Genomic DNA, 22,547 nt, shown 5'->3' with positions numbered 1-22,547 from the left:
AAGTCTTCTGGTCAATCTTTCTCCCAGAGGGCTGATCAAAGGGATCTGTCAAAGGGGATAAAATGCTCAGAGGGAAGACTTAGGAATTGGGAAAGATTGCTTGGGTTATTTAGAGAAAGGATGAGTTTGCAGAAACTTGTGTGAGAGAGAAATGGGTTGAGTGCTGCTGTTAATGTGTTACAAGGACAAGAGCAGGATCGGAGCCCTGCTGGGCACTTCTTTCCCCAGGCTGTAAGCTCTTCAGTAAAATAGTTTTGATCATGCTGCCATTAGTAGATTTCTCTATAGATTCTCCATAGCAGTCACGCCTGGGGTTTGGCAGGAGAAAAGGCCCTAGCAATTAGCTTGAGTTCCTCCGTGGCTTTCCTTTTAAGTCTGGAAACTTGAGGGTGGAACAAAAGACCTGCCTGGAAGGGGAAGCTGGTGCCCTTCAGTTACGCAATGTACATGATTTGCATATGACAAGACAGTTTGTCCTCGTAACTTTGGACTAAACCTCGGTTCCCCTTGATTAATGCCAGTGTAACTGAGGTCTGAGCTCAGGCCCCCCATCTCCTGGGATTGCTTTATAACTTGTTTGTTGATTTAACAATACACACAGGATCAACAGGGAACGTGCTATCATTCAGTGAAACAAGAGCCCACCAAGCAGTGCAGCAGAAGGCCGAACAGTTTATGCTTTACAACCAGAAACAGCTTATAAGGATCTATCCATCAGCCTATCGGATTGACTCCAGCAATTTCAATCCTTTACCTTACTGGAATGTTGGTTGCCAGTTAGGTAGGTGTTGCATGAAAGACTTATTTCCCCGTTCTTGTGTATGTGCTAAGTAAATATCTTTATCAATGACACCCGAGTTTTCTCTTTCAACAGTGGCACTGAACTACCAGTCTGAGGGACGTGTGATGCAATTAAATGAAGCAAAATTTAGGGTAAACGGCAACTGTGGTTATGTCCTCAAACCTCAGCAGATGTGCAAAGGTAATGTCCCACTAGACATCTATTACTGTAAGTGTCAAGCCTTTCAGAAAGTGTCTTCATGGTGAAGTTGTGAAGACATAAGAAAGGAAAGTAAGAACTTACATAGAATCTTTCGTATTTCCATACATTCATAACTCTTAGACTGTGTAAGTACTAGTATGCAATCTCCTGCTGTTGTTATAGATATATTTGAGCGCTCCATCTTATTAATACGTGTTTAAAAAAAGAAGAGGGGGTCCTATGGGGGTCCAAAGATATGCAGTGGTGCAGGACCAAGTATCCAGACCTTGGTCCAGCTCTCAAGCAAGTCAGTGGAATTATTTTGTTACCTTGAGAAGGATTTGGTTCAGTCCTCAAAACACTGTTAGAACAGGAGCCATGGTTTTCAGTGTTATGCAATGAAAATTCTTCCATATTGTGAGGATTTGGGATCTGATTGTGCCCCGGTATCTCTATGTAATTTTCTTAATATGGCCGTAAGAAGCAGTGGCATTGATTGAAAGGTACTTGAGAAATGGTAGAGGAAGCTTAGGTACTTGAAGCAAGCACTGCTGCTGCAGGAAGCAGCTTACTCAACCCTAGCTGCTTGTCTCGTTAACATCTGGGCAGCTGTGCAAGAAACAAGATCAGAGTGCTGATCTGGGTTATAACTATTGGGTTTTTTTGGAGCTGCTACTCTACAGAAGAAAGTTTGTGGTGTTTTTTTTTTTTTTCCAAAGGAGTCTTGCAAAACCGTCCTATTAGAGGGGTCCTTTCTGTCTTGTAATCATACAAACAAGGGCTGCTCAGCTCAAAAAAGGTTGTAAGAAAGTGGAATGGAATTTTAAAATTAATTAACAGCTGCTCCATGCTCTGTAAGTTACTTGCTTATGACTGAATTTTGGCTATATTTATGCATCTTGGGAGGGAGATGTTTATTCTCTGTATCTTTTTTCTGTACGCTTCTCATTCCTTGCCATCTTTTAGGCACATTCAACCCCTACTCTGCTGATCCACTTCCTGCCAGTCCTAAAAAGCAGCTTATTCTGAAAATCATCAGTGGACAGCAGCTACCTAAGCCTCCTGACTCAATGTTAGGAGACAGAGGAGAGGTAAGATACTCTGATACCAACAAATGCTTCCATGAGAGGTCCTGGAGTGACATGTCAGCATGTGACTCAAATAAACTTTCTCCTCATTTAAATACACCAATAAATTTCAGATATTGTCAAGCTTTTGGTCACTACATTTTCCCACAGAGTCTGTATCCTACACATGATGTTTAAGAACTGTTTTGTTTTGTATTTTGAGACTGACTTCACTTTTTTGAAAATTAGTCATAGCTGGCCATAGCTCTTGAAACTACAAGCCATACATCAACTTATACTTCATGAAGCCATTTCCCAATTTCACATGAAAATTCCTGTGAATCAAAGGTTTATGAATTGTCATATGAATTTAAATTAAGTCTCTGCATGAATTTTCTTAAAAATTGACCTTCACTTGTATCATTGGCTTGCTCTTAAAATACTTTGTTTTTAAAAAATAGATAATAGATCCCTTTGTTGAGGTGGAAATTATTGGGTTACCAGTTGACTGCTGTAAAGATCAGACCAGGGTGGTTGACGACAATGGTAAGACAATCTAGCTGATTTGCTCTTCTTAGACTAAAATATTAAGTAATTATAAATGATTCAGTATCTGTTATTACTTTCTAAATTGCAAAGCTTCTTACAATAATTCGATTTCATCAGGTATCTTAAAAAATTAATTCTACTTTCTAGACAGAAATTCTGGTGTGGGGAGACAGACAAGCTAGAGATGAAGGACAAGATCTGTTCACCACAATATATTTCTCCTGGATTATTCTTAAATCTCCTTTATGTAGAAGTTCCAATTTTATTTGTTTTAACTGTCTATAAAATACATGTATAACTTCAAATGCAATGAAAACAAATCATGTCCTAGGCAGCTTCATCGCCACCTCAGCCTTCATGGGAAGGAGATGAATAACAGAGTGAGCTAGCCTCTAGCAGCAGGAGAGGCGTCATCAGTTCTCATAGGCAGTTGCAAAACCATGGGGGAAAAAGGTAGCTCCTGTTTGTTTTGGTCTATGTTTAGCCTACCACACTTCTGCAAAGCAACAACTTGCCTAGGTATCCCTGCCAGCTACCCGAGCAGAACCATTTGGTTTGTAAAAGCAGTCCAAGAGACAGATCTCTCACTTTTAATTACTTTACATAATGGAGATTGAGAGCGTCTAGATCTAGATGAGCAATAAGTAATTGAGGTTTCATTTGTATATTTGGTCTGCTTGTTTCTTATGCCTCTTGCTATGCATCATGAAAATTGAGGCTAGCGCTTGCTATGGACTTGTTTCACAAAATTTCTGTTCTGTTTGTTTTACAGGGTTTAACCCTGTTTGGGAGGAAACACTCACTTTTACCATCCACATGCCTGAAATAGCTTTGGTGCGATTTCTTGTTTGGGACCATGATCCTATTGGGCGAGACTTCGTTGGACAAAGAACTCTGGCCTTTAGCAGTCTTGTGCCTGGTTAGTCCCACTCGTTTTCCTTGACTTAGAAATCTAGCTGAAGAACAAACACCTTTGAACTTAAAGATGAAGGCTATCCGCATAAGATACATGCTTATATCTCTGAGACTTCATGTATGAGCTTGGACAATTCTCCTGGTACCTTAGGGTGGTGTAGTCAACATTACTTGAAGGAGTTTGGGTGTCTGTGCTTCTGGAAATTACCGTTGCTGTCTTACGTATAACTTGGAGGCAATTTGTGTTGGGGAACTTGGAAAACCTGTGAGAACATAAGAAGTTTTATTAAAGGTGTAAGGTGGCTTGCTGTATATATTTCACTTTTATAGATAGTCATTGTCAGTTGTGCATAAAATGCAACCTGTTGATTATTTGTAGTGCACTGTTTTTATTTTACTAGGTTATCGTCATGTGTATTTAGAAGGACTGACAGAAGCATCCATATTTGTTCATATAACCATTAATGAGATCTATGGAAAGGTAGGTATATCTGGAAATTTACCATCTTTTTATGACTCTTTTTTTTTTTTAATTCTGATAAAAATGAGTTTAAATATACCACAGAACTTCACTGGATTTGTGTGGTTTCTAAATGATTCTTACAGTTTAGGTTCATGGTATTTTGTACGTTGGATTAGCTGTGCCTAGCTCCCTCTGGCGCTGATCAGTAATAAAGTTTAAAGAAATTACTTGGATCACGCAGCACTGAAAAACTACAGTGTGTGACTCTCTATTGCCCTCAACTTGATATCTTCATTTATACTCGTATCTGTATAGGTACCTACATGCACTGCTAAGCCTCAGCATGCTCAGGGAAGTGAAATGCAGTTCCTTATTCAGAGTGTTTTCTCCGAGGAGCACTGAGCCAGGGCACCCGTTCACAGCAGCACACCCATATCCAGTAAAACGCTTGGCTCCCTCCAGCTGAGATACCCCAATAACAGCGCAGACGTGCTTCTGTCGAAGTGCTCAGGAAGCGGAAGGCTGTAGCTCATAGTGTGAGCTACACGTACTCCTACCCTAGTCTTAGCGTGCCTGCACTTACGAATGTACTTACTGTTAGCACTTAATTATTAGGTGCTATCGTGTAGGTACAGTAAGTACATTTCTTCAGTGTGTTAAACTAATTTTATTTTAGAAGTAAATGTTGAGAACTGCAACTGCACCAGAACGTGGTATTGGACAAGCTATTTTTAGCAGCTAATTTAAGCTTTAAATCTTTAGGTTTTGGTGCATACACTTTGCTTTTCTGCAAGATTACTGATTTTAAAACATTTTTAAAATTAAAGTAAAAGCACAATGCTTTTTCTTTGCATTTCTGCTTCAGCCTTCTCTGTGAACAGTTTACAAAAGGTCTTCATAGATAGCTAGCACAAAGAAATTAAGGCCATATTCACCAGGATGCTAAAATAAAATAGCCCTTTGTAGTGATTTAAAAAAAACAAACGCACAAAACCCACAAACAAACCCAACCTTTATGAAGGGTATAGGTTGAAAAGAACAGTTCACCCCCAGTCTTTCTCCTTTCAGGGAGTGGATGCAGAGAATGTCATGTCAAATGTGTAAAACGACAGTTCTGTAAGCACCCAAGGAAAGCTCAGTGGAACAGAGAGAGAAAATAACATAGACAAGGCCTAGGGGCTGAGATTTGGTACAGTCCAGATCCTCGCTTAACTCCACTCCCTTTATCCTTGCTGATCCCATTAGATCACTGACTGATCTAGTGTAAACCACTTAGATGTCTGTCTGTCTCTCGGCATCCTTGTCTCGGCGCAGGGACCGGTGCTTCAACGTGCTCGCCTGCCCTTGCCTCCGCAAGGGTTCCTCCTGCCAGGGAGGACAGCGGCGAGGTGGTGGAGGGAACGGCACTGACCATACCAGATCTGTGCATGTTCTGTGCACAAAGAGAAGCTTTTAGTATTCAAGGTAGACTTCATTACTCCTAAATCAGTGTAAAAGGAAAACCAGTAGTAAACAGCTTGGAATGCATCTGCAATATATACCCAGATCTGTGCACATCTAGGTATATGTGTGAAATCGCATACAGTTTTGGTGATGGTCTGTAGGGGAGCCTGTTTGGCTATTGCTCTTGGCTCATGTGCTCTTCAAAGAAGAAATACACTCAGGAAAAATATTAGAGAGTAGCTTCATAGGGAAGAGAAAAGAAGGAGGAGGGGTGGGAAGACGATTTGATCTCTGTATCACTTGGTCTTTTCATCTAATGCCTGCCTTAATGATGGGCTGTATTATTGTTTCTAATGTATAAACAAAGGCTGAATGCACATTTACATCCTTATAAGTGAGGATATCTGGTCAAGTTTCTGAGAGAGACTTACATTAGACTAATAAATAGTTTTAAATTATTTGCTGTAGAGTGGTTATATTTACAGCTGATGTACCTTATTTGCTTGTATCACAGTCTTGAAAACATTAGACAAATGTATTTGCATCTTTTTGCCTTTCAGTGGAGCCCTTTAATCCTCAATCCCAGTTACACAATATTGCACTTTCTAGGAGCCACAAAGGTAGACTTCATTAGCATGCACTTTGCACTTGCTGGACACGGATTTTTCAAGTGGTTCCTAATCGCATGATCTGCAACTACCAAACTTACATCATTCTTCATTCAGACTCTGAAACATTTGAATATTGCTTTGATGAAGCCCATGCATAAAACTCCAAGTTAATGTGTAGCTTGTCACTGCAGTACACTTCTTACAGTCTTGTCGTCTCCGATTAGGAGACTTTGAGAAAACTTTGCTTGTAATTGTGGCAAGCTGCCATCCTAATGAGGAGAAATAGAGACATGCATGAATTCATGGAGACCTATGCTGATAGTTCCTTGGTCAGAGTAGATGTGAATTGCTTGGTGTGAATTTTTGCTTTGCTGCATTTTTAACTTTGTCTTCATCACTTCATAAATACTCTGAAAGCAGCTATTTTCATTGTACTCATTATATAATAGTCTGAACTCACTCAAAACTGTGGTTATTCTTGTCCTTTCAGAATAAGCAGCTGATAGGACTCAGAGGGTTGTTTAACAAGAACCCTAAGCACAATTCTGCTGAAACCAGTGGGCACTATGTACGGAAGCGATCTATTGGTGATCGATTTCTCCGGCGCACAGCCAGTGCACCAGCAAAAGGTAGAAAGAAAAGTAAGATGGGTTTTCTGGAAGCTACTGAAATTAAAGACAGTGCATCTGAACCAACAGACCTGAAGGACAAAGAAGGAGTTGTAAGGCGTACAAGTCGGAGTTTGCAAGCACGTCCTGCTTCTATGCCTGTGGATAAATATCTTCTTGTAGGACTGCCATGCCCAGCAGATGAAACTGCCCAAGATGCCAAAGGAAAAGAAAACACATCTGGTAAGACGCTTCCAAAATTACTTTTGGTATAGTAAGTTGAAATAGTGTGTTAAAAGGCTTAGTTCTTCAGTCTCTATGCAAGTGGTTTCATTCAACTGAAGTAAGAGTTAATGGGCAAAATTACATATTCTTAAGATTGTAGTATCTTAACATCTCCTTAAACTCATTGGTGTGTGACACTCTGGAAAGCTGTCTACTCTGCAAACTAGGCAAATGAATTACAATAATTTCTGGAAGTGGTCTTAAAAGGACACTTGCCCAATTTCTTTTTGTGATTTAAGAATCAACCTTGAATTGTGCTTCATCCGTTTCTGGTTTGCTACTGGCTGTTTACTTCTGGAAACAGAGCTGCTGGCATGGTGGGTTTTTGCTCCCCGTTTTCAAGGAGGAAGAACAGCATGCAACATATGTTTTTGGAAATAGTGAGTGTAAAGACTAATGCAGACTTTCAAATAGATGTAAAAGGGGTAAACGTAGGTCAAACTTTGTACCCAACAGTCTTGATATTCTCGTCTTAACCTAGGTTACTTAATTTGATTAATTTATATGGAAAGCATGTGTTGGGATAAAATCTTGGTCTTGTATTATTGGTATGCAATACAATTTAATTCTTAAAATAGCTTTTTTTTCTCAGTGTATTCAGCAATAATAGTCCTGGTTTTGAAATCCAGTTATTCCCATGACTACAATAAAGTTAGTGTGCTTGACCTGCCTAGTCTTTGCTTTTGGAATATCTAAATTAGTCTAGGAAGTTTGGAATACAATGGCTGTAATTCATTAGACCTGCTGTTTCCACCCTGAGCTTGTCCCTAGTCATGGACGTCTATACTGCTTTTTGGGGCTGTTTTTTGTCTGTTTGGGAAGAGCGAGTGCACTGCTGCAGGCTGTCCCCATGAGGCTGCAGGGCTAGCCTGATCCTCAGCTTCGGGTAAGTTCCGGCAGCGCAGCGTTTCTGCGGTCGGCCCCGCAGGGCTCTTCCTCAGCTGGTGCAGGACAGCCCGAAACACCAGCTGTCTCCCTTGGTAAGAAGCAGCGGAAGCACCACGAACCTCTCTTGGCTGGGGGGTGACAGAAATGCTGCTCTGCTCCGAATATTCTCAGCTGTGGAGCAGCAGCTTCCACCAACCACAGGAGCCACCCTAAAATAGAAGAACTACCAGGCACAGCTGAGAATGTGTTACTGAGCCACCTTTGTTCCACTTGCTCATATTAGTAGCTTTGAAGGAATTGATAATCCGGACATCGCCTTGTAAAAGAAGTTACTTAAGATAAACAGCAAGCAAAATCAAACCAATTTTTTTTTTCTACCACCCTGAGAAGAAGCTGTAGACAGGAAAAGGATATTCCTAGTAAAGGAAGTTGACTCTGAAATGCTGTATTTTAAATTAAAGATCCTCTAGATAAGCCTGTGAAGACGATCTAGCTCAGCCGTTCTTCGCAACAGATGTAATAATTTCTTAGATATTTCTTCCTACAGATGCTACAAACTAAGACACAAAATTACTTAGAAGAAACTTTCACACATTTTGAGGTCACAGGTATTCACTTATAGCAAAATAACCTTTGCAGAAAACGCAGGCCCTGGTGAGATGACCTAAAAAGCTGTCACAGGGGATGAATCCTGCCCCTTCTAACTATGAGAGGACTAGATCCTGTGCTTTAGAGTCTCTGCAAGGCTTACTCTGTAACCTCTGTGGGGAGGACTGGCCATCTTAGACATAAAGAACTGAGACGTTAAGACGACGAAATTCCAGATGGAGTCCTCTTCTGTCCCTGAGGGACATTTTCCCTTCTCTGGGCTGCAGGGCCATCCACGGCTTAGTGACATAGAGAAAAGCAACCCGGGCCCTTTTTTAGCGCAGCCTCGTGCACAGAAACAGGCTTGGGTATTCTCACAATATTCAGCCCAAATATTTCCGACTGGGAGGTGGCTTCACCCTCGGGGAGGGAGGTACTAGTCAGATGAAGTGTTCGTTATTGCAGGGTGCTGTGAAGAATGGAAGGAGCTGGCTGTCCGACAGAGATCTTTCTTGCTAAAATACTACGGCTGAACATAGTGTGCTGTCCATTTTCTCCTCTGCTCTCTCTAGAAAAAAATAAATCTACACATCAAAGAAATATACACTGCTTCCATCCTTAACTAGGAGCACTGGAAAGCTCGGAGAACTTTTCAGATTTTGGAGATCAGCATTTAATGTCATGTTCATTGGAAAGAGTTCTTACTCCACCGAGGGGGTTCAGTCGCTGTTAATGAATGATCAGGGCCTCTCTTGTTTCTTCCTAGGGTACCTGATTTCTAGCAAATGTTAGAAACAGTATATATTATGCCAAGCTTACTTCTATAGTCCCTGCTTAAATAAAAGCTCCAAAGGACTGAGTCGTTGAGCTCGGATTTGGCATATAAAGACAAGTAAGAAGAGTTGGTGGAGAAAATATCTAATGCGTATTTTCCAAAGGAATTCAAATTTTACCCTCATGAATGCAGTATATGCTGGTAGAAGATCAAAAATAAAATTCTTAAATTGTAACATTTTACAATAACTACATGTATAAAACAGTCTGGAGTCCATCTACTTGATGCTTTTTACTCAGCTCTTTTAAGCATGCAACTTGTTTCAAGGTATTATGTTTTTTAACAGAGCTGTTTTGTTCTGTCTTTATTGCCATGCTTCTTTATAGTACAAATCTGAATAGGAACACAGCTGAAGGTAATACCACGTGCAAGCTATGATATGGTTCCTCATTAACATTATTTGCAACAAATATTACATCACATGCTTGATGTAATAGACATTCAAAGGAAGTTTCAATGAAGTGCCTGCAGTTGTATTTTTCCATTTACTCATGTCACTCAGATAATTTGTATTAAACCTGCACAACCCCATAATTAAGTTCTGTCACAACTGTACCTAATTTTGCGTTCTCCATTTGTCTGTCTAAGGACAAAATAGTTGTTAATAAGCAGAACACAATATTGTGTGCAACTAATATGTTTCTTATTTAATTTAGCCGACAGTGATGACAATGCAAATGAGAAGGAAACAAACATGAAAGAATCTGTTTTTCCATGTTCTGAGAAAACAGCAAATACTTCAAATTTGGCATCTCAATTTAAGAAGGAGAATGACCAGAAGGAGACTACAGTTGATTCTTTAGTACCACCTCTGCAGGAGCAACATGAAAATTCGGTTTTTGCAAGTGGTATAGTTGAAACAAATGGCCTTGTAGGCTATCAGGAAAATAATCTTTCTGATGAAACTGTCCCTCTAATGCAGGACTCTGATTTTGAACTTTCCACAGAAAAAACACATGACAAAAAGTGTGCAGAGAATAAAAAGGAAGATTACACAAATGGGTCTAAGGAGGAGAAAACTCTTGTGGGGACTTTACTTTCTCAGAAAGTAGAGATGGAAAATCACAAATATGACATCATAAAGAAAAGCACTGCAGCACCTCTTTCTTTGACAGATATTTCTTCTACAAATTGCTCTGATGCTCCTGATTTGCACTCCACTTCAACCATGCAAGACAGTGACATTTCTCGCCTTATAGATGAAGTTTCTTTAGCGAATGAGAGCGAAATGGATAGTGCTGTCTCAGCTCTGATCAGACAATTTGATGTCACAGATGATCAAACTAACCTTACCATGGTCTCAAGCCTTCATGGCACTAGCAGCCAGACCTTCGGTGTGATGGCTACACACCCACACGTGCTTACTGTGGATCTTAACAGTCCCTGTAAGCACAACTTTACTACCACAAAATCCATCAAATCCCCCTTATTCTCAACTCCAGATACGACCATGTTCTCCAGCCCTGAGACTGCAGAGTATTCAGTGTACACAATTATCCATGAGGCAACTCTTACACCAGCTTCTGAATGTAAGACCCGCAGTGAATTAGTTTGCAAGAAGAAGTTAAATAACTTGCCTAGGTCTCCTTGTCTTTCACCTCTCTCTTTGCTAAATGCAAATCCCAGAAGAAAATGTGGAACAAAATCTGAAACAAGCTGGGAAGCCCCCGAGTCTGCCAGTTCTTTTGCTTCCAATACCCACATCTTTGAGGACACACTTGTTGACCCTCTCACTGGTGAAAATTCAGAAAGCAGCAGTCTAATAGAAGTAGATGAGGATTCTCAAGATCTCTTGGTAACTGCATGTGAGTACAAAAGGGAAGACATGAGCCAGTTGGCTTCCCCTTTGAAACTGAGGCAAAAGCAGGACGCTGGGCACGGTGGTGAGAGGTCTTCTGGGAATCGCGCAACTGTTGAGCTCTGTGCTGCTGCCCCGGACTGCTCGGCTGACTTCAGGACTGCAGGGAGCCAGCTCCCTTTTCCAATGTGTGAAAATGTTGGCTTTTTGTATCATCATCATCATCATTCAGATAAGCAGAAAAACGTGATGTGTACCTCTGAGAGATCCCAGCTCAACATACACTCACCAGTGCTCAAAAATGCTTTGGCTTTCCCACCTCATTCGGCCATCAAGCAGACTAGCCCTTGCAAATCCAAGAGTCTCGGTGACTTGACATCAGAGGATATTTCCTGCAATTTTGAAAGTAAGTATCAATACATAAGTAGGAGCTTTATCTCATCAGGCATGAGAGACAAGAAACTTGCTGCTATGAAGAACATGAGACCACGTTCTACGGATGCTCTGACGGAGCAGCTGAGGAAGCTGGTGTCCCTGGACCAGGAAGACAGCTGCCAAACACTGTACTCCAGGCAGATCGATGAAGACTGCCCCAAAGCACTGGTCAGAAAACTCTCATCCAGAAGCCAGAGCAGAGTGCGGAACATAGCCAGCCGTGCCAAGGAGAGGCAGGAGGCCGCCAGCAAGCAAAAATCTTCGCACACAAGTAGCATAGCAGGGGTTGTCCTTCGGAACAAGCCCTCGACATCTCCTCACGTTATAAACAGGCACTCAACAGGCTCGTACATAGCCAGGTACCTGAATGGCTTCCCTGGGGAGGACGTGGAGGGCCGAGGAATACCGGAGGGTGCGTGCGCCGCTTTGCACTACGGCTGTAGCGACCGGTTATATACACACGATTCTGTTCTGCAGCTCGAACCCAGCAGTGATGATAAGCCTGAAATTTATTTTCTGCTGAGACTGTAGATTGTATAAATGTACATCTTCAAAGTTTACAAACTATTTCATTGAAATGAAGGATTTTTAGTAAGAAATACTGTTTTGAGGGTTTAAATTATTTAGAAATGTAATTTCACGCTAGTGATTCAGTCATGATTTAATGTGCCCTTTCCTGTCAAAGCTTATGTAAATAGAAACCATGTTCCACCCCTATGTATGTATTACTTTGATTTAGAAATTATAAAGTGAAGTAGTCTGGGGACTATTTGCATGCAGTAAGCATTTGTAGCATTTTGGTTTTGTAATGCATGTCATTTTTAAGTGGAGCACATCTGTGCTCAAAAGCCTAATATTGCAATGAATGCAATAGTATTCTGTTTTCCTGATGTCCTGTCTTACTGTTTGGAAAAGTATTTTTAGTCATCACTTTCGGCCTCTCGTGCAAATTCTACTAAGTACAGTGCTTTCTGTTATCGGTAACGTCCTTGGGGTTAGAGTGCTGGACTAGGACTCATTCTGCCCAACAAGCAGCAGCCTCAGAATGAGACCCTTCATTAGCGTCACCATTTTCACTCTGACTTGGACTTAATTGTTGATACTAATTTTACATGTTTCCATGTATGAACTATGATTCTACAGCAAACAATGTGCAGAATTAGGGTTAGTCCAAATTTGTATGTAATGTGTAGATTTGTCACCTGCCGGCTCTATGAAGTATAATAACAGTTGTCTTCCTTCTTGATCACTGTGTTGAATGCTCATTTCAGGATGGAGTGGAATGTGGGAGTAATTCATAGCATTTATGCATAGAAAACACTTAATTTCTGCATATTTTGTTATGTATTTTTGCTATTGGTTGTGTGTGTGTAGCTTCAGTACAGAAGCAGATCTGTTTTCTGTATATTTGTAATTTTATTGCTAAATTGGTGAGAGTCAGTGGAATATTTAAAGCTGACATGGTAGAGTAATTACTTTGACTGTCCATCTTCACCTTTTTCTATGAAGGCTGAAAGTGAATTGAGTGAGTAATCTCAAACATCTGAAGCTTCCCTGTAGGGAACAACATAGCTTTATTTTGGTTTTAAGATATTCTTTGCCTTCGCTGTAAGTTTTTTCTTATATGTAAAAGACATACCTTTTACCTCTTTCTTTTGTAATGCAGAGTGTTATTATTATTATTGAAAACATCATTAAAATAGATTTTTAAGCACTTGGTTACATTTTTACTGAAACTAGCAAATACAATTATGCTTAAACTAACAGTAGCTAGTGATTGCAGACATCTGTCTTGTCATGAGCTTGCAGTAAGGTTTCAGAAAGGGAACAAATTCCGTCATTTCATATGATGGTAATGGTTCTTAGCTGGAAATCTGCAGCTGAGCTCTTTCTCTCTTCTGGATAGGAAGCCATCTTTATTGAGTATGTCTAACTGCCTGCATATTCCCATTTTGTCCCACTAAGGGTCTACCAGATGCAACTGGCTGTTGTTTCAATCACTTGGGAGAGAACAGTGTATTTTCTAAATAAAAAGCATTTTTCCATGGAGAAACAGAACCAGATACTGGATCAATCCCTTGAGCTTTGGACCTGAATTTCTATCTCAGTACTTGTGATACAGGTGCGATTGAAGCCATCCCTAACTTCAGGGAAGGTCAGGAGCTCAGTGCCTCGTGGTGGTAGGACTCTGCTGAGAGAGATGGTTTCAGCTTTCGACTTGCCTCTTGGCTGCTGTGGTAGTTCAGAGCCTGATTCCAAGTGGAAGAGTGGATGTGTGCAGGCTGTGATCCACTCTGCTGAATGCCACGTGCTGCAGGTGCTCACACGCTGTATCCAGATACATTTGCTTGTGTTAGTAGAACCTATGAATTCTTTAGAAATAACTGCCATTAAAAGTGTCTTCTAATTAAGCAAAGGATAAGATTTTCGTCACTGGAGATGAAAAAACTAATCTTGACTCGAAGATTGTTTCTAGCTTTAATTGGAATTTAGAAAAATTGTATGATGTGTGCAGGAGGTCAGAACAGATTATTACGGTGGTCTCTTATGACTTAATCTCTTACACTTTCCTCTTAATTTTAAAAGTTAATTCAGATGGGGACAGCTCTTTGTGTGAAAGAGAAATGCGAGTAGTGAAACAGGGCAGGGTTTCTATAGTATAGAGTCAAGCCAATGGAAGATCTGGCTCAGTATTTTTTCCCTGTCTCACAGAGATTCAAATTATATTTTGTTTGCACAAGTTTCTTTTTGGTGGTGCAGCACTGAGGTGTGCCAAAACCTTCTAACCTCGCAGTGCTGGAATACTCTGAGCCTGGAAGAACTTGAGACAGAATATTCAAGATGTAAAAAGGTCTTATTGTGATCTAGCAGAGGTGAGAAGGCAGAGAGTATTTGTCAACTGCCATTAATTTCAGTTCTTGAGTGATCTGTAGGGCAATCTGTGGGCCTGGATACGGAAAACTGATAAGAAAGACTGTTTTTATGTCTGTTTGCAAAGGTGATATTATAAGAGAGGAACTTTCGTTCTGCAGAACTTTAATTTCAATAGGTTGTGTTCAGAAATAGATTTGGTCCTTAAATGTATGTCTTCAATACATGAAGAACGCATGAAATCACAAGTGTTGAGTATAGGAGTGTGAAGATAAGACATACCTGTCTTACCAGTTATGTCGGCACAGAGAAGCCTGATGACGTGATGAAGTATTTTTGAATATTGGAAGCAAACATTCTGTATAAAATGTTTGAATTGGAGAGGGGTCTAAGCCAAAGTCAAAGATATTATCTCTTGCTTTTATGTTCATAATTCTAAAACCAAAAAAGATTAGTAGTAAACTTAAAGTACTAAAAAGTCAATGGTATTATTTTTCATATATAATACATTTGGATTAAACTTTGTATTAAAGCAAGTGTGCCAGGTGTCTTTACAAGATAACCATTTGACCATCTGTCTCTTAATTTACTAGAAATGGAGAGCATTCAGACTCAGGAAGGAAGAACTTGAGATCCAGAGGAGCTGAGTCCATACTACCCTTGCAGAATAGGCAGGTGAAGAATTCTCCCCAGGACTGGCCTGCCTTCTGCTTCCCTGCCAGCTGGCGTAAGGTCCAGCCCAAGTGCAGTGCTGTTTCTCTTTGCGTACCAGGTCAGAAAGTATGGCTAATCCTCAAAGCCATTGGGGCTATTCTTATGCTTACTGCTAAGTACATAGTTAAGGTCTTCATGGAATTAGGAGCCATTCTATAGGCAGATGTCAAAGATGCTTGTAAACCTTAAGTGAAGTTTCTGTTTCTTCTCCAGATGAAAGCACGTATGAACGATTTATCCTTTGCTTAAAACTATCCATGTTGCTTCTGAATCTGGAACTTACAAATCGTAGAAATGTAGGGCAAGGACAAAAGATGGAACAGAAAGTTAAAGACGTCGTTTACATGATAAACTAGTACTTTTGTGTGCTAAGTGGGAGGTTAAGATGAATAGGAGATGGGCAGACACCACTCTCCAGTGAAGTCACTTGGTGTAAATCCGTAATTTTCAAGGAGATGTACTGCATTCTGTACCAGGCTGTATTCTCAATTCCAATGGATTTTATATCTATTCACCATTTCTATTATATCTTCAGTTTTTAGTTTAACTGAGTGAGCTTCATTTCCTTTCATGGAATGGAAGGGATATAAACAAAAGTACATTCCTATGGTGATGAGAACTGTCATCAGTGTATGATACCAGTCTGCTGCAGGCAGTGTCTCATTTCTAAGTACTGGGCCAAACACACCTCTGGTATAACTAAAATGTCTGATCAGGGGAGCTATACTAGGGATAAATTTGCCTTATTAGGTATAAACATTTTGGCATATGAAAGCAGCGTGGTTTTGTTAAATACCACCCACTTTTTCTGTGAAATTCTGATACTTGGCATAAACTTGAAGATATGGCATATTTGGTCCATGCACGCCTCTTGAGAATCGCTGCTGCGTGCACCGCAGAAAGCATCTGGGTGAGGGTGGGTGGGTAACTGATGCTGCGGCCGGGCTCGCTGGCGGCCGCACGGCGGTCTGGGGATCAGCCTAATTCTGTAGCTACCAGTCTCCAGAAGGCACCGGGCAGCCTCTTTGGGATGCTTTTATGAGCCTGGAAGCATGCTGGCAATCCAGCCGCTCCAGTGGCGACGTTCCCATTATAAAGATGGCCTGGCATATCAGAAAACATACTGATCCTCCCGCACCTGGAGGATGATGTGGTCTCACTGGCGGGTATTAGCAACACGAGCCCAGAACTGCTGTGATGTGACGTAGCCGTGGTCTAACGTGGTGATGCTCTCAAAATTACAGAAAGCGGTTCATCTCATGGTGAATTTGTGCTGCAGAAATGGTTGCTGTGTCAGAGAAACTCTAACCTGGCAGTAATATGCCTTATACAGCAATGCCAAAACGTGATGCTGAATAACAGTAGGAATGGGACAGTTTTGCAAAACTAAGGATGCTTACTTCAGTAGCCTTGTGTATCGGATAATAAAATGAAGGGACACTGTGTCGAGAAGTCTAAGCACCTTCTGAACTCATCTCAGTCTTTAAACCTCTGTGAGCATCTGGTAAGTAGATTACAAGAAGCGCTGTATAGAGCCAGGATTTTTAGATATATGGATAGGGCAGACCAGCAATCTGCAGTTCAGACATTCATAAGGCCATTCATTTTTTAGTCCCTCCTCAAAATTAATTAAACCGTGTATGAACAAGGCTACAGCTTTTTGAAAATCTATCTAGTGGAGGCTTTATTGGTGTAGAATCTGTTGCAAACATCAACTTATTCCAATGCTGGTTACTCTCAGTGCCTAAAACCAAATATTTCTGGTTGATGTTTGTCTAACTTCACTTTCTAGCATGAAATTCTGTTTTATCTGCTCAGTTGAAAGGCCTCTTACCACACAAGTTTCTCTCTCACAAACATGAAGTCACAGCCTTCTCTTTGACGTACTACGTGGATCACAGCCCTGAAGGGTCTCTTTTGAAAATTCCTGCTGGTCTCCTGCGAGGGTGTTAAAGTTTCCAGCACCATTCAAGAACGCAGGCACCAGGACCAGTGGCAGCATGTCAGGGGCAGTTATGTCAGAGGAAAGCATGGAGATGACGTGATTTGTACAAGATTCTGTGTATATTTATAATGTGAGGGCATTTTAATCTTCTTGGCTGCAATACTGCAGTTGAAGCATCTGTTCAGTGGGTATCTATCATGTTTCCCAACTATTTTTTTTAATTCTTTAGAGGGTGGAGTTCTACTTTAGTAATTGGTAATAATGTCTAATTTGGTAAATATAATTTGCATTTTTCACCTTCTGAGATCCATGGAAATGTGTATTTTTTCCTTGCTACCATCTTACTTTGCTGTCCAGCTCAGAAATGTGCTTTTTATTTCACATTCCTCAAAATTTTGTCTTCTGCAAACCTTAATCATTACCCATTTAACTTTTTTTTTTTTTTGAGGTCAGTGATACAGCACAGGGCCAATGTCCCAAGTCTTACAGGACTCCAGTAGAAGTGCTCTTGCTCACCACTGATTCCCTGTCTGTAGCTCTGTTTGGAGGTCTGGCTGTTAACCAGCTTTCTGCTCTTCTAGCAAGTGTCATAACGATCATGTGTCACTTGAGTCTCTTGATGAAAATATCATGAACAAGATGTCCAGTAAATCTTGTTTCTTTAGTCCCATTTTGGTGTTAAATACGTTACCCTCCTGTAGCTCTTTCTAAATAAATATTTCCTTAATTTTTTTTTAAATTACTTTCATTACTTTGCCCAAGTTTTATATCAGTCTCTTAGGCAAGATACATATCAGTCTCTTAGGCCAGAGACTGATACGGCAAATATATGGCAGATATCTTATTTCATTTACTCTTTTAAATATTGGTACATGTTAGTTTTATTTCAGCCCTGTGCAACTTTCTGAACAGTTGAAAATTCAAAAATTAAATATTGGGTCATCTCCCTCAGCCAGTTATTTTTAAACTCTCGGATGCAAGTGCCTGTTGATTTTAATACGTTTTTGTTTGCTATTTTTTCTGTCATTTTCTCTAATTTGAACAGAATAATTGATTGCTGGAAACTCTTACAAATAATGACCAGCTTTTGTGTACATCTGTTCCTAAACAATCAACCAAATGGCCAGGGCCAAGATTTCTTTTGCACAGTAAAGGAGGGAGCTATAAATAAATCGCATGAATGGCTAAGGGCTGTTGGAAACTCTGACCGCGTTAGGATTACGCATTTGCCAAAAGGGGTGATATTTATCCCTTTTGCAAAAGAGTGAATGACCTCTATGGAAATGAAAAGCCAGTGCACTGAGAGTGATGCAAATGATAACTCATTTGATTATTTCATACTCTAATTTCAGAGGTTTGGTTGTGAAGTGATAGAACAGAAAACCAAAGAAAGGTGGCATTCAGTTCAAGTTCGTTCTCTTGAAAAGACGGGGGGAAAAAAAAAAGCTTCTTAACAGATTCCTAACTTCTATAATATTTTATTTCCTATACCTTCAGTAGCAATTGAAAAAGGATTATTTTCCTTTTTTATAAAAATAAGGGTTTTTTTAAGTAAGCTTATAAAAATAAGGGTGTTTTTTTTAATCTTGAAAACTAACTTTTCAAGATGGTTCAAAAAAACCCCCCAAAAACAAAAAAAAAACAAAACAACAAACCATAACCTAACAAACCTTCAGTTTTTCTTCACTGCAGTTCCTGCATCAGCTGCTGCAAAGTTTCCTACCGTGAGGGGCCAGCGTGAGGTGTCGCGTGGATGCTGGGTGGACGCTAACGAGCCCGAGGCTGGTTTTGTTGCCCTCCCATCCCAGAAGGGTGGCCCGTTTTTGACGTGCCTCATCCATTGCCGTGATGACCGAGAGCTGGTGCCGCAGGGCACCAAGACTTGCTGCAGCACTTGTGGGCACCCGCCTCCCTGAGTGTGCCCCACGGCTCCGGGGCGTGGCGTGGGCTGTAAGGGGGGAAAGTGGGGTGCGCGGGGGGCACGCCAGCGGCCGAGGAGGTATCCTTCCACCCCCGGCTCTGCTGCGTGCCAGAGCCCAGCTTGCGGCAGACCGGGCGCTCAAATGGCAGGTCAGGCGCTTGGGCTGAGGTACCTGCCTCATCCTCGAGTCTCTCTTTCTGGTATCGCTCTTAACAGCACCTATGCAAATTTCACTTGCTTATAGGATCATAAATCGTCCTAGTAAGAAACATATTTTGTATCCTAAAATGTTTTGGTCAGAGAGCTTTCTTTAGTTTCCCATTCTCACCTTAAATAAGATTAAGTTGTAAAAGAATAAAATATTTAATTAAAAAAAAAAAAAGTGAAAGCCGTAAAGAACAGCCAGAATTTCCCCCAGAAGCATGTTGGGTCAGTTTTATTCTTGGACTGATGCTCATTTGGATTTGATTTGATAAGATTTTAATGTTTTCCCTGTTGCAGATAGGAACTGCAGTGTCCCAGACCCTCAGTCCACACGTATGAGACAGTATGGCGTATGTGATTACACTGATTACAGATCTACTCAGACATGCAGAAGGAGAAATACATTGAATTTCTATCAGAGATTATCTTTTAAAGTCCCGTGTTGATTGAGGCAGAAATAGATGAAAGTGGGCAGTGCCTGCATTGGCCTGGTTGAGCACGGTTGGGTTTTTTTTCATTGTAAAAACCATGGGAGTTGAAACATGTTCTTTAGTATGTGAATTTAGTATCTGGTATAGCTGTGGACCAACTGGGAGAATCTGCAGTCCAGGTACAGCTCACAGCTGAATGGCCTCGCCTCCTCTTGCTGTCCGTTCCACGTCAGACGTACAAGTATGTATTTGTACGTATAAGGGGTCATGGAAGGGAGGGGAAGGGGGGCAGCTGTAGCTATCGCAGTGGCTTTATTAGTCCTTTGCTTAAGGAACAGTTGTTTTTTTGGTACGTAAACCCTTTGCAGCAGAGACTTTTCTTTACGTATGACTTGACTCAACCACTGCTGTAGCCCTAACGGTATTACTAGGGTCCAGATCCAGCCTGAGCACCACAGTCAGCCTCTTCTGCAAGAGGCATTACGTTGACTGAATGCCTGCCTGTGCTGCTTTGGTTTACGTGTATGCGTGTACAGCGAAGACACAGGGGTGAGGAATGGTGAAAATGGTCTAAGAGAGTTTGAGATTCTGAATTGACTGTACAAGTTGCTTTGCTGAGCGCTTGCAAATAAGGATAAATCATGTTTTTCCTGGTGGACATTTAAAAGCAGTATGAACTTCAGTTTCAGACTTCATAATGATATGGGAATAGTTCCTTCATATTCAAAATGGTAAGATCTAATCCCAGCATGCAGGCAACATGGCTGTGTACGAAATGACACCATGAGTGGGAAGTCTGGTGTCCAACAGCCCAAAACTTTGGGTCCAGGTCAGTGGGAGCCTGGAACATCTCTGAACTCCGTGAGTGGGGTAACATGCTGCCCAGAGGCTGCGCCACTGGCGGTCAAGGGCACCTCGCCGGTTCCCACTTGCACTGTGCGGTGGTACGAGAGCGCAGATGGCTTCAGGAGGGAAGCACCCCCAGCTCGGACAAAACATTCGTGCGGCATTGCATTGGACTTTGTGTCGTTTCCATGCCATGACCAGTGCTAGAGATAAAATGCTGAATTAGATCTGCTCCGTTGCCTTTGTGTGACAGTTATTCCCCTGAAGCTCCGTTGTTCCCGATTCATGCGATGTTCTGTAATGGCATTAGTTGGATGGTTAATTTAAGTACATCTGGATATAGACTTAAGTTTGTCAGTAAAGTCAGACAGTATTTTTGTGAATCCATTTTAAGGAATAATAGTCTTAAGGAAGCACATTTTTAAGGGGAACAGATATCTTGAAGCAGGTGATTAATTCACGCTTAGTTTTCAAGCACCCGTTTGACTTACAGGCTTTTAAAAGTGGATTCTTTCTTTTAGTTTAGTGCTCTGCATCTTAAACATTTATAGCCAAAATCTTATTTCAGTTCAAGATGTATTAGTTTAAAGTGTCACTTCTAAATTCATTGGAGCAATTCTGCTGAAAACTAACACTGCTGAGAAAACAGAATATGGAGAGTTGCAGAGTGTCTGCAACTGATGTTAATTTGACTCTTTTTATTTTCAGCATTACTAATATTTTTTCAGTAAAATGAAAATGTAGTTGCATCCAAGTGGATCATCTTTCAGGGCAGAGTTCAGCAGAACAAGAGAGTACAATCAAGTGCTAAATTTGGGTTCTTCAAGTCAGTGCAGAGCTGGGGTGTAACTGCTGCAGTTGATGGAGTTTCCCCAGATACATGCTAGGATGGGAGTCAGTCCCTTGACTACTTATCCAGGGTCAGTCCATTTAGAGATGTTCAAAAGGCTAACACTGGAGATGGAAGTTTGATTTAAAACATGTTTGAGGTTTCTTGTACTTTTCCATATCTGCTCTTCAAATAGAGGTGATGTTGCATAACGAAGATGGTAATTAATACCTTTGTACTTATTCTGTCTTGGGACTTGGATGTTAAATATTTAAAACATATGCCTAGTCTTCTTAAGGGTGAGGGCACGTGCTGTTTTGAATTAATTTAAATAAACAGTAGCTATATTGACCTGCACTCCCACTTTTTTCCCTAGAGCTTGAATGAGAACTTTGTTTGGTGTAGCGTTTGCATAAAATGAGGCTTTTGCGTTAATCAGCTGCATTCCTAATCCTGGAAGATAATCGTTACTATTTTCTGGTTTGATGTGCGTAGTCAGCGGGGAAAGGTTCAGCCCACTAGAATGTGTATTACCCTCTGGAGGAGGCGTCAGTCTCTGGCTGTATGCGCAGGGTATGTAAGGTGACTGTTTTTAATTGGGCACTCATTAGCTTTCTGAAGCTGGAGTGCAGAGCCAGTAGTCACAGTGCTGGCTCTTAGTCCTGCACACACACACACAGAGCACACGGTGTTTGAGGGTATTTGGGAAGCATGAGCAGGAGGAACCTGCTGTCGTGTTATCTCACCGGATGAAGAAATGTAATGCCACCAGAAAGTCTCTGCTGTTCTCCAGAGATCTTGTTCTCAACTGGAAAGGTTGGCGTGAACACAGGGAATCTGCTAATGGGATAAAAAAACCAAATCTGGGAGCAGTTTGGGATAAGGCTGCCAGCATCCTTCAACGTGTGAAAGGGACAAAGACAAAAATATCTCAGGGCCATGTAAGTAAAGCCCAGGTGACTGAGAGTTAAAACTACTGCGTGGATTTATCCCGTGTTCGAGCTGTGGGAGCTCTGCAGCCATGAGACCTTTGTTGCAGTGGAATCCTTCCCCATCCACAACAGTGTGAGGGGAGGTTGCAGAGGAATTCATCTGCCTGGATTTCCATGAAGCCGATATGCGCTTTCATGAGATAAAACAAGATTTACTCATTAATATAGTTTTCAATTGGAAAGATAAATCCTCAGCAGTCTCCTTTGCCTCTAGTCTCCACGCTCAGTCTCTCTGTGCCAAGCACGGTACCGAGCCGGCTTTGCAGCAGGGATACTGCTAGGCTTGGCAGCAGGAGTGAAGGGAAAAGACCCAATGCACACATGTCC

At 41.1% G+C, this 22,547-nt stretch overlaps 1 protein-coding gene across 1 annotated transcript in view; it reads left to right on the top strand.

Moving 5' to 3' along the window:
* The window catches only part of PLCH1 (phospholipase C, eta 1), a 43,068-nt gene extending 31,070 nt beyond the window's left edge, over positions 1-11,998 (top strand). Inside the window, exons 14-21 of the mRNA XM_010284882.1 lie at positions 602-781; positions 875-982; positions 1,949-2,073; positions 2,511-2,595; positions 3,371-3,517; positions 3,915-3,994; positions 6,521-6,881; positions 9,891-11,998. Of these exons, the coding sequence (XP_010283184.1) occupies positions 602-781; positions 875-982; positions 1,949-2,073; positions 2,511-2,595; positions 3,371-3,517; positions 3,915-3,994; positions 6,521-6,881; positions 9,891-11,998 (3,194 nt within the window). The remainder of the gene's footprint in view (positions 1-601; positions 782-874; positions 983-1,948; positions 2,074-2,510; positions 2,596-3,370; positions 3,518-3,914; positions 3,995-6,520; positions 6,882-9,890) is intronic.
* The last annotated feature ends 10,549 nt before the right edge of the window (positions 11,999-22,547 follow it).

Source organism: Phaethon lepturus, unplaced genomic scaffold, assembly GCF_000687285.1.
Source record: "Phaethon lepturus isolate BGI_N335 unplaced genomic scaffold, ASM68728v1 scaffold31740, whole genome shotgun sequence".
NCBI classification, from domain to species: domain Eukaryota; kingdom Metazoa; phylum Chordata; class Aves; order Phaethontiformes; family Phaethontidae; genus Phaethon; species Phaethon lepturus.
Note: the sequence above shows the minus strand (reverse complement) of the source record. Positions and strands in the feature narration are given on the sequence as shown.